Here is a 13,646-nt window from a genome sequence, read left to right on the forward strand (position 1 = left end):
CTACCAAGCTCTTGGCTTCAGTATTATCTTGCAGTAATGAGTTCCACTGATTATTTATGAAAGTGACTAAATGAGCTATATTGCACAGAATGTCAACTTGGTTTTGTACTCTAAGATAAATAGAAGCCTCAAATAACTTCTCTATATCATTAATTATTCTGTCCCCTCCTCTCTAAACTAAACAGTCCCAATTTTCCCCCTTCTCCTCACATGAAAGTATTTCCATGCTTATAGTCATTTTCACCCCCCCCCCCCATGCTGCTTCTTTGCACTATCTTTGGTCAGATGGGGTCACCAGGATTGAACAGTGGAACTGAGCATTCCAACTAAGGCTGTACTGCTGAGCGAGACATGATTTTCTTTCCCTTTATGCATCTTAACTTTTCATTTTTAAGACTAACCATTCAGCTTTCCACAATGATGCCCAGGTTTTCTTCCTGGGTGGTCATAGTTATTTTATATCTAGCAATGTGTGTAAGCAATTCAAATAATTCTTTCCAATGTGTATTATCTTGCAAACTGGACACAAAAAACAGGTACTGAGATAATTTACAGGGGCACCATATACTGCAATCCAAAGTCCTTTTATTGAGTGTATACTGTGCAAAGCTGTTGGGATTTCCCTTTACTTTCCTTAAAAAAAGAAGTCTTCCAAAAGCAAATGGGATTCAATTTTCAAATGAAAAAGGATGTGGCAGAGTTCTATGAAGCAGTGAATGCTTCAGTATAGCATGCCCTTTGGAGCTACAGTGGCAAGAGAGGTCCACCCGAGCTAGGCTTTTGGCTCAGTTAATAAACTACTAATCATATATCTATTAGCACAAACTGCCTCTGTCTTAGAAGCAACTGTGGCATGTGTCAATATACGGCACCATGCCTGGGTGGATTTGAGAAATGCCACATTGCCACCAATATAGTGGAGAAACTAGATTGTCAGAGGAGAGCTGTTGAAGGGCTCCTCCCTCCCTCCTGGGTTCTTCACTGGCACCTTCTTATTGCATTTAGCCTCTATTTAGCTGAAGTGATTCTGTGAAGTGAAGTCATTTTCAGTTAACATAAATGTGAAAAAACATTACTCAAATAGTCAAAGACAATCAAGGTGTGACCAGGGCTGATGCAAGTTGAGTTAATTCAAATGAGTATTCATGAGAAATTATTGTCTGGCATTTGCCCATCTCTTCTGTTAATAATTACTTATTAGATATGTTAAAAACTGGTACTTTAAGAAAAAAATAAACAGAAACATGAAATCAGTGAAACTGTGTCCCCCTAATACTGTAATCTCTACTACATAAAACAATATTGGGTAAAAACAAATGATACAAAAATATGCAATGTTTTCAACTTTACTAGAAACAACATATCAGTTGACATGTTGAATACATGTGGAATTCATATTCAAATACACAGTTGAACCACAGTGCATATAACAAAGGCAGACACACCCATGTAATCCAGAATAGATAATTCATGCAATTGCCTAACACTCCCTAACATTAAGTGCTGGTTCTCCCAAGAGCAATCACAATGGTAGCCTGTCACCAGAGGACTACCAGCTCTAGAGTTTGAGAATAATTAGCATGTGTTTATGCACACAAATGTTTTCCCAGAAGCAGCTTGCCCAGTGAACCTGATTAGAAAGGCATGTTCCTGTCCTAATTGATTTCATTCTACAGATGATCTGCTAGGAAAATACTTGTGCTCAGAATCATGACACTAATCAGTTCTTCTGAACCTGCTGGCCTAGTGTTAAACAAAAGCCTCCCAAAACATGTGTAATGGTTGGAAAGTGACTGAACTGGAGAAAAACTGGGAGAGAGCATACAACATGGAGAAAGAGGAAGGTAGTTTAAAACCCTCTTACTTGGTCTCTATTTTTAAATCACTAAATTTATCCCCTACATAATTTTTGCTCTGAAAATTGGGCAAGGTCTTGCAGTTTGCCTACTGGGCTACCATGGTAAAAATCACTTTTTTTTTTTAAATTTACCCTATCTAATGTGCAAGGTGTAGACAAAACAAACCAAAAAAACCCCAAAACAAATACCTCAGGTAAATTTTTAATTTATCTTGACTCTGTGGCATTGGAATATTTTAGTGAAATCTGCAGAGATCTGGGATGAGCTTTAACCTCTTTTTTTTTTTTTTTGTTCTCAACAGTCCTCTCTTTTTCAATCTATATATTCTGGCTGATAGTAAACACCGCTCCTCTTCCAAAGTTTACACATGAGCATGCCAAATTGATACCAAATACCAATATTAATCTGCTTGCATGGAACAGCATCAAAAGGTAATTAAGCAAGTCCCCTATTAATCCCTGATAAAGGTCCAGAATGTCCGCTTTGGAACTACATTTTTGTAATCTCCATGGAAACTTGCTTTTGGACATCATAAAAACAGTTTCCTTCTCCAAGACTCCCAAATTTTCATATTTTTAATGCACTAACAATTTTCAGTAATAGATTATCTATGACTTTATGGCAAGATAATGAAAATTAAGGAATCCAACTTTGCTTCTATAAACTATAGACAGGGAATTACACTATAAAAATATATACAGAATTGTCACTTACTACTTGAAGCAGAGAAAGATAGCCAACTCCAACATTATCAAAGTTTACTTTCACATTTTTCCACAGGACATCTCCATTGCTTTTCATAAGAGCCTCACAATCACTTTTATTCTCAATCAATTCTCTTGAAAAAGAGCTACCAGTTGTGGTGTTAACACAGGAGAAGAACTTGCCAGCAAACAAATTTACTCCCATTATGCTGAAAATTAGCCAGAATATAAGACAAACCAGAAGTACGTTCATAATAGATGGTATTGCTCCTAAAAGGGCATTCACAACCACCTAATAAAGAAATACAGGGGAGAAAAGCTTGTAAAAAAAACTTATAGCAGCAAAGTAATTAGGCATTCTTCTAAAAAGGCTAACAGCAAAAATATTTTATTACAAAATGTAGTTACAAATTATCTTATTTTTCAAATACTTATAACAAACCACACAATGAATCGACATGAAAAAGGTGAAGACTAAAATGTCAAGATGAAAAATAAGTTAATTATTTTTTTTAAAAAGTAGTAAGACAGAATCATAAAATATGTGTACTCTAGGGGAAAAAATAAATACATGTTAAAGAAATATAACATTCAAATTAATAAATGTGATAAATCATTACTGATGAATATAAACAATGACTGATGATAAGGACTGATTGATCTATAGATCTTTGCAAACAGTACAGAGGTTATTTGACAAAATTAGGACTTCAAGAATTGTAAAACACATAATACCTTTACAGAATACTTAATAATACATTACAATTTTACTTACTGAAGACAATCCTGTCACAGATATAGACCACTTTGTATTATATGTTCATTTGGATCATTAGAGTACCTTTGAAGCACCACTTATAATAATCTTGTTAGGTATTTGAAATAAAATCGTATTTTCATTTGAGTGTATCTAAAAGCATGTAAAGTTTCAGCTTATATTATGATCAATCTTTTTGCCATCATAATATAGGTAATTAGGGTGGCAGAAAGGAGAGTGTGTCCTGCTGGTTGAATAAGGAACTTAAGTGTGGCATCCCAATGAGAGAACAGCTTTGGCTCTTCATACCTGATCATTTAATTTCTACAAAAATTTCTCCATTAGTTCTAACCTTGGGGGTTATCGCTTCTTTGCGGAAGAGTCCACAGAGAACTGAAAAGCCAATTTAGAATGTTTAATGAAACTGGAATTTTTTCACCATGTCTCAGCCTCCAGGGATCTTTCTGCCCAGAACATGGGTGTGGATCTGGTGGTGCACTGTGATTCCTACTGGCAGTAGTTGGTTGGGGAGCACTTAAATTCCGCTCACACAACACCTTAATCCATCTTGCAAGCGAGAATACGGATACTTAAAGTTATCTGCATTTCTGGAGAAAACTTAGAAAGATGCATGGTGATTGTCCCAGACCCAGCTTCATTTCAGATATGTCAGATCTCTGTTTTATGCTTCCAACTTGTACCTTAGCTAATCCTTTTGAAATAGTTTGGGGCAAAATGTCAAATGATCTCAGACATCTGAAAAGGGGAATTTTCTTTCGTGATGAAGTACAAAGCAATCTGCACAACCATTGTGTCATCATCAATTATAAGCATTCTAAATAGATAGAACTTTGAGATGCTGCTGCTCTTCTACAAAAGTGACAGCTACAGAGAAATAATTTTACATAAATAGATAGCATATAGAAGAAGAAAAAGTGCTTGAAAAAGATTAAGCTAAGGTCTCTTATTGACGAAAATGAGTCTGATCCTAGATTTGAGCAATTGCTGATTTTGAACCAACATAAACAGTACTAACGTTCATAAAGTGAAGCTGGTTTCAGACCTACCTCCATGTCTTCCTGAAGGTAATCCAATCTGGCCAATATCTGTGATTTACGGGGTTTATGTCTTAACTCTCCAGAGGGTAGTCTGTATTCCTGAGACCATAGATTCTCAGCAACTAAAGACAGAACTGTATTGATGGCTTCCACTTCTCTTTGATTTGGGTTATATATATATGAATTTCAGGAACCTCTCCTATGTTGGTAAAAGCCTCCCCTACAGCATGTCATTATCCATCCCCAGGTGTTGGATTTGCTATACAAGCTAACCGCATAGTCTTCTTTCTGTAGAGAGGATGTGTCCATAAACTCTTGAAATGAGATTGCTTCTATCAGAATATGGACCAGAGACCACCAGTGCCCGTATCTTTGTACATGCCCTAAGTACTGAGAGACTGAAGAAAAAGGTTCTGTAATGAAAATGGTAGGTCCTTAAGAAATCTCTGGTGACAAGAATGGATAGAGACAAAAAATAAGTCTCCACAAGTTTTATCAATATCAAAATTTCCTGGAAATGTTGCACTCATTGTTGAAGTCAGGTTTTTCATAATGAATTTCACTTCATTCATTTGTTGAACTGATTGAGTTCTCGGCGTGACAATGCAGCAGATATAGGACTGCTGGCGATTTTTATTGCTTAGAAATCATATTTTTGATGTCTGCTAAGAGGCAAAAGTACCTAAAGGTGCCTGATCTGAGGCGTCAGTGATACAAGGCTGTAAAATATGTGTGCCCAAGAGGTCTGCCAAGACACACACTGCAGTTGGCAAGAAACCCAGGGAAAGCCTGGTGACCACTAGAAACAGGGCACCAAAGTAACACAGGAACTTCAGAGCGGAAAAAAAGGGGGCAACTTCAAGTATAGTGTATCCTTTGAGACTCATAGCATATGTTTGCTGGAGCTGGGAATGAGCCTCCCAGCCCAGGGAAGACAGACTTGTGCAAGCAGGTCTTGAGCTAATGCACTAAAAATGGCAGTGCGGACATTGCAGCTCAGGCTGGAGATCAGGATCGCAAGCCTAAGGGGATGTGTAAGCGCAAAAACTGGTCTCTCTCACCAACAGAAGTTGGTCCAGTAAAAGATATGATCTCTCTAATATCCTTGGACCAAAATGGCTACAACACTGCATACATTTATATACCATGCCATTCTGCTCTGTATACAGTAGGTGGCAGGAACTAGCAACTGTGGGATCCTAAAGAATCTGTGGGATTCTAGAGAATATTGCCAATTTTCACCACTGGTGGTGATTCAGTGATACGGTACATTTTGTAAATAATTTCTTTTGAAAGGAAAAAGGGTACATGGCTATCAATTAATGTGCCAAAAACAAAGATCAATGATAAAGCTAAGGGTGTTGGTACTTTAATTAAAGGAATTAAGTATTAAGCTATTGTGGTTGTGCATTCTGGAGTACATTATATGAAAGACAATCAGAAATATTCAAATGGATATTGTCAGTTTATGAGTACTATTTTAAATAAACCAATTTCCTTGGATGATTAAAACTAAATATATTTTAAAAATCAAATGTACTTTTCAACATTTATATTCTGTGTACATTTCACTCAGTGTACAATGGTAATAGACTGGCTAATTTCACATTTATTTAGTCAATTTCATATTCTGTTTCTACAGATCAGGGATTAAATTAAAAACAAAAACAAAAATAACCCAAAACATGAAAACATTTCTAGTAACAATCGGATTTGATAAAATCTGCTGTCCTCAGAACAAAATGTTAGATCTTAGTTACTTGTGTCTACTAAAAAGTTTAAGGCATGCTTCCCAAACACTAGGAGAAAAGTGATGTAAAATTGTGTTTTCTACAGTATTACCCACAATTGATGGAAATCACAAGCATGTTGGCAGAAACTTTGAGCATGAGCAGTGGACCAAATGGTTATTGTCAGAAAGATTTGGGTGTTTACATTATTAGGACTCTTGTAGCAGGAAATCAAAGTGAGTGGATGGGGAGAAACAATGACTGTATAGAACAGGAAATAAATAGTTTTTCTACAACTATCAATCTTGGTATGCCTTACAGTATACCGGCTTATAGTATACCTTTTAAAACATAAATTACCAGCCTCACATATGTAGCCGAGCTATATTAAAGACAGGGGGAAAAACTGAATAGGCCCTGAATGGCCAGTGGGTCAGGTGAGTGGGAACACAAGGAAGGAATGAAGAGATTAAAGAGACCATGACTCAGGAAAGAGCTAAGGAGTCAAGACTTAAAGGCTCGATTGGGTGGAGAAGGCTGAAAGCTGCTCAAAAGGAAACCGAGAAGGACTTGGGGAAAGATTACAGAGAATTCTGAGACAGCTGGAAATGGCAGGAAGAGTCTTAGGGCAAAGATGAAAATGTCTGGGAGCTCATTCGTGAGTGCAGGCCTACCGCAAATGTTACAAAGCTCATGACCTTGGAAAACCTTGTTTATCTGAGCTTGCTGCTAGCAGAACTCATTGATGCAGGTCTAGATAGAATACAAATCAAAAGATGTGCTACCATTAATGTTAAAGACCAAAGCCATCTACTTTACAATCTTAGGTGAAGTTCTAGTCATATTAATATAATACAAATATTATTTCATTAATGCATGTGCAAAATAGAGAAATAAAATTACTGCAGGCTGTAATTATCTGTGCTAACTATCTGAGCGGAGATGAAAAACTAGTGAGTTGGATTTTTTTCTCACTAAAGAAGAGACTCTGAGGTGAACTGGAAGTGGCATTCATATTTCTGGGAAGACAAACTGCTTGTACTGATGAGAAGCTCTAATGTGACTGGTACATCTAGAAATTAAGATCGTGGGGCCATATTTTCAAAAGCAAGCGCCAATATTTTCTGCCCACAAATTTTAGGTGCAAATAAGTGTGGGACAATTGTGTGTCCAATATTATTCTAATTTTGATGACTATTTATTCTATTTTAGACACTGATTTGTGAACAAAACCAGTTGCCCTAGTGTCCAAGTGACCTAAGCTGAGAGTGAAAATAGGGAGGTCAGGTGAACACCAGGCCAACAATGTGACCCCTTAAAAGTAAACAGGAAATTTATTAATAAATTTCCTAAGTTATCAAGGAAAATTTAATAAAGTAACTAATAAATATGTTATTTATTAAGGATATATACCACAAAGTGCAATTTGTGCTTGACAATATATAGGTTGTACTAAACAAAGAGGATGCTCTGTCCCAAAGATCTTACAATCTAAAAAGACGCATGTGGTTACAACACAATATTTAAAAATACATACAGGTACCATATAGGAAAACACGGAATGATGTGCCATCATTGAAGCTGGAAGGCTTCACAGAAGGTTTTGATGAAGGACTCGAGGGAGGAGACTTACAGCAACCTATAAGAATGGTTCACAACTAAAAGGATTATGGAGAGATGTTAGTCCATAGTTAAGGTTGCAAGCAGATTTTCAATCCAAGCCTGAGTTTGCCTCACAATCTTACTTTTAAAAGGGGCCTTTTTACTTACTATTTAGTATGTACAGTCGTTGGTCAAATGCTAGGGTTTCAAAGTCAAGTACTCAAAAATTAGGAAATGCCAGAAGTAAGGCTGCCTATGCAACCTTAATTCTACCCCATTGTGTATGTTCATTACGATACAGGGTTATTTTTTTTTTGTTAACATAATCACACATTTTTTCTATAAACTTTACTAAATATGCACCCTGAGGCAGACACCTAGAATTGAATATTTCAGTTTACACTGTTACATTTTGGCAAAGTTATAAGCAACTGAAAATGGGCTTATAAGAGAAAGTATCGGGCAATCCTAACTCTAGGCAACACTACTTGTTTCTGCCCTACCAATGGGCTAAACATCAGGTCTTACGTAAGCTGCCTTTTGCTTTATTAATAATAAATAAAGGGAAACATAGCTTGCAGACGTGTTCAATAGGTTTTTTCATTTCCCACTTTCTATTACATGGTCATCTGGCATCAGAATCATCCTGCGTGGGGACTTTTTACTCTCGCTCTCTCTTTTTCTTTTTAACAACCTCTCCCCTGCCACCAATCTTCCACACAATTTTCTTTCCTCATCCCGGAAAACAAAGAACATTTATTAATGTATTGATGTTCTAAGGTGTGCACTGACCTTGCAATGGAAAGCATTAACAAGAGAAGAGGTCTCCTGCCAACAAATGCCCTATGATTCTGAAAGTGCTAAGAATGAGAATTCTGACATCTGGTCTGCATCTGAAAATAAGACCTTGTGTTCCCACGATTATCATAACATGGATAGTTCCTGGGCTACCATATCCCCAGAAAACAGCTCTCAGTCACTTTATAGTAGCTATCAGGGGACTGTAACAGCTACACCTCATTACAGACTTTGGAGGCAGGCTGCATCTGAAATCCCAAAAAGGAATTTGCTCCTGTAAAGAGAGAGCCCAGATCACAACCCCTTGGAAAATACTAATTACAGTATATCATGGTCTAAGCAAACTCAATGGATCTCTGTAAGAACAACTATATGAAAATACTTTCTTCAGTCTAAGTATAAGCTAGTGGGTCACAACAAGGACAATCAAGAAGAATCCTATGAAGAATATCCCAGTCTATTATAATATAGGTTAGGTGTTTTCATTAGCACAAGGGACCAAAACAAGGTCACATAACTTAAATCCAATAAAGGTTCCTCACCCTGATCAAAGCCTCAACTAAAGTAGGTCACTTTTCTATCATACAGCTTCTAACGCTACCTCTGTGGACCTCATCAATGTAGAAAGTGTACACATCTATTCCTCAGCTACTAAGGACAAGGCATCTGGAAAGAGCTTAAAGATGAAAAAGAGGGAAGGTTTCCCAGAGAAACACACAGTCATGTGCATATGATGAACACTACAGAAATCCTTCTTCCAATATCCTAACAGCAGTATTCCAACTTTCCCTCTCTCCTCCCCCACGCTATCAAATTCCTCACAACATATACAAGCTCCTGCACATTCTCACCTGGTTCACCGTGTTTCCCTGTCCCCCCTCCCTCCATTCCCGACATCTCATCTCCGCAAGAGAAACATTCTCTCCCTATCCTACAGTACAAGAGAGATTCCTCAGAGAATCCTGGAAGGAGAACTAGGGGTATTTTTATTGTTTTACGCTCACCCAGAACCTGGTGTTTCTGCTAAGAGTCAAGGCTTTGGTGATGAGGTGGTGGGCTAGGAGGTGCTCTCCAAGTTCTGAAGGGAAGAGAAGGGCTGGTGGAAATGGAGGACCTTGTTTTTTCTCTGCTTCTGAATGTGAAAGCAGATCCAGGTGCTGCTGCAGGAAACCTGAGCTGCTTTTTTTTTTTTTTTTTTAAAGCAACCAGTCTAAAGCAGCTAATATTTACCACCTATTAGTAAATTATTTCATACTCTTTTTCTGATGCACATGAAAAAATACGTTTCCTCTCTGAACACTTGTCACTGAGGCAGAGTGCTACATACGTTCATCTGTGTCACTACATAAACACATTCAAGCAGCAAAGAATGAAACAAGGTTTATAGCTCCCACACCGCTGTGTCACAGACAGGTTGACAGTAGTTATTGGAGAATTCATAAAAGCACACTGAATAACTGTTTCACATAATGTTAGCTAGGGGTGTCTTCATGGAACCTTACATGAGAGAAAAAATCAACAAAAGAAAAATACTAATCAAATCTATATTTTTCCTGTGTGATACAGATATTGTGCAATAATTCAATTTCTGTAGAAAAGAGAACCAAATATATTATATGTACGTATGCATATTTGATAAATGGCTCTTACTGCAGTCAGGATATTTTAGTTATTGTGATTAACTTCCTAATAAAGAAAAGGATCATTCTGTCCTTTATTCCCTATAAACTTCATCTGACAGCCAACACAATAATAAAAATAGATTTAAACACTTCTCATTCTGTTTAATGAGTTTAAGAGGCTCTTTTTCTATACCCACCTGAAGCCATTCCGCATACTGTATATAAAGTATGCAAAATTTATAAAGATTATAAAGCTGTATAAAGATTACACTATATAAAGATTACTTTAAAAATAAGCTAATTATGAGAAAAATATAAATAGAATCAATTTACTTTTAAACTTGTTACAGCTAAGTCTGCTAAGAACTGACAGCTAAAAAAACTTCTGAAGATTAACTAGAGATTAAGTAACCCATATGAGCACAGCGAATGAATACAATTGCATATGGTTAGAAACAACATAATGAAACATAGTTCTGTAGAACTCAGTAACAGAGGTGCAATAAAGAGTGAGTACAGAATTTCTATTTTTTAAAAATTTCTTGTGTGTTGGTATGAATAGTCACTTTTTCTGAAATAAAGAGTTCAGGTTCTTTTATTTTTATCTTACCCTCATTCCTTCAAATCGTGACAAGGCTCTCAAAGGTCTCAAAGCTCGTAGCGTTCGAAGTGATTTAATTGGACCAAGTTCAGAGTAGCCCAAGGCATTAGCTGTTAAGCTAATCAAAGAAACCTACACAAAAAAACAAAGAAAAATTATTTGTACGTATCTTGTATAGCCCATTGAAGGATGCAAGATGTAATGGTTAAAGGTGGAAAAGTTCAGCCTGGATATTAGGAAAAGTTTCTTAGATGCCCTATGTTTCTAACAGCAAGAGCAACTGGGTAGTGGAAAAAACTGGAAAAGAAGAGACATTAAGTTGTTAGTGAACCTCTGAAGTTCTTAGTCTCTTGATCTATGATACTATCATTACATATATACATGAACAGGTTAGATATAGGAAGTACCTTTGCAAAATACAGGTTGTGGGCTAGACTAAAAAACACAAATAGTCTTTTTCTGACATTACTGCCCTTGAGAAATCATGGTCTGGATCAATCATAACATTCTCAGGAAAAACAATTAAAGGTTGGATGACTTTCTCCACAATTCTTACTAACAAATATTTTGACTGTGACAGTGTTACTACCTTACTCAAAAATGTTTCATAAAGGGCATCATAGTGAAATCGTGGTGGCACAAAATTTCTCATACATAAAGTTTGTCATGCTGATGAAATCCTGTTGGTACAAGAAACCCTTTTAACTTATTTTGCTATAAATTTTGCTGAGGAGAAGCTACACCAAGTAGAAAGAACCTATTGAAAAACAAAGATACATCTACACTGTTTGTTAATGTGTATGTATTTTAACCAATTTGCCTTAAAATCTTACAGGAGCCTTACTACTCTCAATAAGGGGCCAGATCTGGAATCAATGGGCATTTTGACATCAGCTTCAGTGGGAAAAGGATTACGCTTAAAGTCCTTAGAAACTTATAGTAGTCATTCTCCAGGGCCCAAACACCACAATGAAGAAAAAAACTGTGAAAGTCAGTTGAGAATTCAGGATACTATTAATCAAGAGTTGAGGTGTCAATATGTATCTCAGTAATTAGTTTGTGTGATGAATCTTGCGTTTTATTAAAGGCTTTATATTCAATGTTGCATGAAGAAGCTTGTGCCAAAAAGTTATTTATTGAATTCTGTAGCATCTTTCACAAGCATCAAGGTACACTAAAAAGTAATCAGTTGTAGGCTACTCAGTTTGTGCAAGAAAAGGTGTTTCTCTTCCTCTGAAGCTTCTTCAGCTCCGTAGAAGTCTTCCTGCTACGGGTTACCTCCCCTACCTATACAGAGAGGACTGTTCTGAGTAAGGCTGCTTGGAATGATGATTCACAGATCTGAGTATTACTTAATTTATTCATATTAGGAAGTACTTTCCCTCTCCTAACTGCCAATACAACAAGAAAATTCTTGCATGATATGTCTTCTGCCAGGAGTGTCTCTTATCAAACTATGCTAAAACTTTGTCACAAATTATTCTGAATAGCTGGGGCAAGGAGCCCATGTTTGGTTTTGCCAAAGTTGGTCAGACCACAACTAGGTGGTTTGGAACTGACTTCCATTTTTATCTGTGCCATCCAAGTTTGTAGGGGATGAGGATTTGGATGAAAGGCTCTAGGTTGGCTCAACTCTTCATCAAACTCAGAAAACAAGCCACAGGAGGTGTAAAGCACCTGTAATTTTCTCCCAAATGCAACGCAAGCTGTAATTTTCTTAGAATTTGACCTTAAAAATGAATATAAGTAGTATTAGAAATCAGGAAACCTGAAGAATCTAAGAGAACATTCATTTAATCAAAAGATTTTTCCACTTAGTTTTCATTAGTTGGATTGAAAGTATTTTTTTCAGTTAGTTCAGTAGGCAACATCATCCATGTAGAAGGTACTGAGTCTGAAATCACTTTCTTCCAGAAAAGAAAAAGCTACTGGTGTAATGGGTAAGATTGTTAAGGAATTTACACTTAAGCGTATTACTGTAGGAACCAAATCTTATTGCTGCATGTTAAGTAATAAAATAGAATATCATTATTTGTCATTACAAGGCAGATTAAAAATGATCTGTTTGCAGCCTAAATCCTTCATGAAGTATTTTACTATATTACTACGAAATTACTGTAGTTGTGACAAAATGTGGCATACAGACATTTGTTTTTGTTACTCTCTTTTCTGGGAAATAATCTACATTACAGCATAGATCTTCAGGGAAGAGCCACAAGAATGATTAAAGGATTGGAAAACATGCCTTTGGTGAAAAACTAAATTGACTGAGCTTCTTGAGTCTATCAAAGGAGATTAAGTGGTGATTTGATCAGCCTATATAAATACACACATAGAGAACAGAAATTTGATAATACACGGCTCTTCAGTCTAGTAGACAAAAGGTATAAATTGTGGTTACTTACCTTACAGTAACTGGAGTTCCTCAAGATGTGCGGGCCCTATGTGTATTCCACTCAAGGTACGTGTGTGCTCCGTGCACCTGAGACCAGAAGATTTTTTTTGTTGGCCCTGTTTGTGAGTCCACATATTTGGACTTTACTTCTTTGTGTATCAAACTGAGGGTATATGGGGTGGTGCAGACGAACTGCCTCTCCAGTTACCTTTCCACTGTGAATGGTCCTAGAATAAGGCCCTGCATTAGAAGGGAAGGAGGGTGGGTAGTGGAATACAGATAGTGACCACACATCTTGAAGACTTCCAGTTATTATACAGGTAAGTAACCTTTCTTTCTTTGAGTGATGGCCCCTATGTGTATTCCACTCAAGGTTATTCATAAGCAGTATTCATCAAGGACAGGGGTGCAAGAAACCATGCTGTACCACAAATTAAAGGACTGCTCTGCCAAAGGATGCATGTATACTTTGCAGAAGTGCGTAGAGAGCCCCACCATTGCCACTCTGCAGATGAGGGAC

General features: G+C 36.9%; 1 protein-coding gene and 1 long non-coding RNA gene across 7 annotated transcripts in view; one reads left to right on the plus strand and one right to left on the minus strand.

Annotated features, from left to right (window-relative positions):
• The window catches only part of LOC119567388, a 165,501-nt gene that overhangs the window by 69,254 nt on the left and 82,601 nt on the right, over positions 1-13,646 (plus strand). The window lies entirely within an intron of this gene.
• Positions 1-13,646, minus strand: part of LOC102936940 (sodium channel protein type 2 subunit alpha) — a 229,300-nt gene that overhangs the window by 48,110 nt on the left and 167,544 nt on the right. For 4 of the 5 annotated variants that reach the window (XM_043525375.1, XM_043525373.1, XM_043525372.1 and 1 more), the window contains 2 exons: positions 10,741-10,863; positions 2,574-2,855 (listed from right to left, as the gene is read on the minus strand). In XM_043525375.1, coding sequence (XP_043381310.1) covers positions 2,574-2,855; positions 10,741-10,863 — 405 coding nt within the window. The remainder of the gene's footprint in view (positions 1-2,573; positions 2,856-10,740; positions 10,864-13,646) is intronic. The other variant, XM_043525374.1, reaches the window with a different exon arrangement.

Source organism: Chelonia mydas, chromosome 11 (assembly GCF_015237465.2).
Source record: "Chelonia mydas isolate rCheMyd1 chromosome 11, rCheMyd1.pri.v2, whole genome shotgun sequence".
Lineage (NCBI taxonomy): Eukaryota > Metazoa > Chordata > Testudines > Cheloniidae > Chelonia > Chelonia mydas.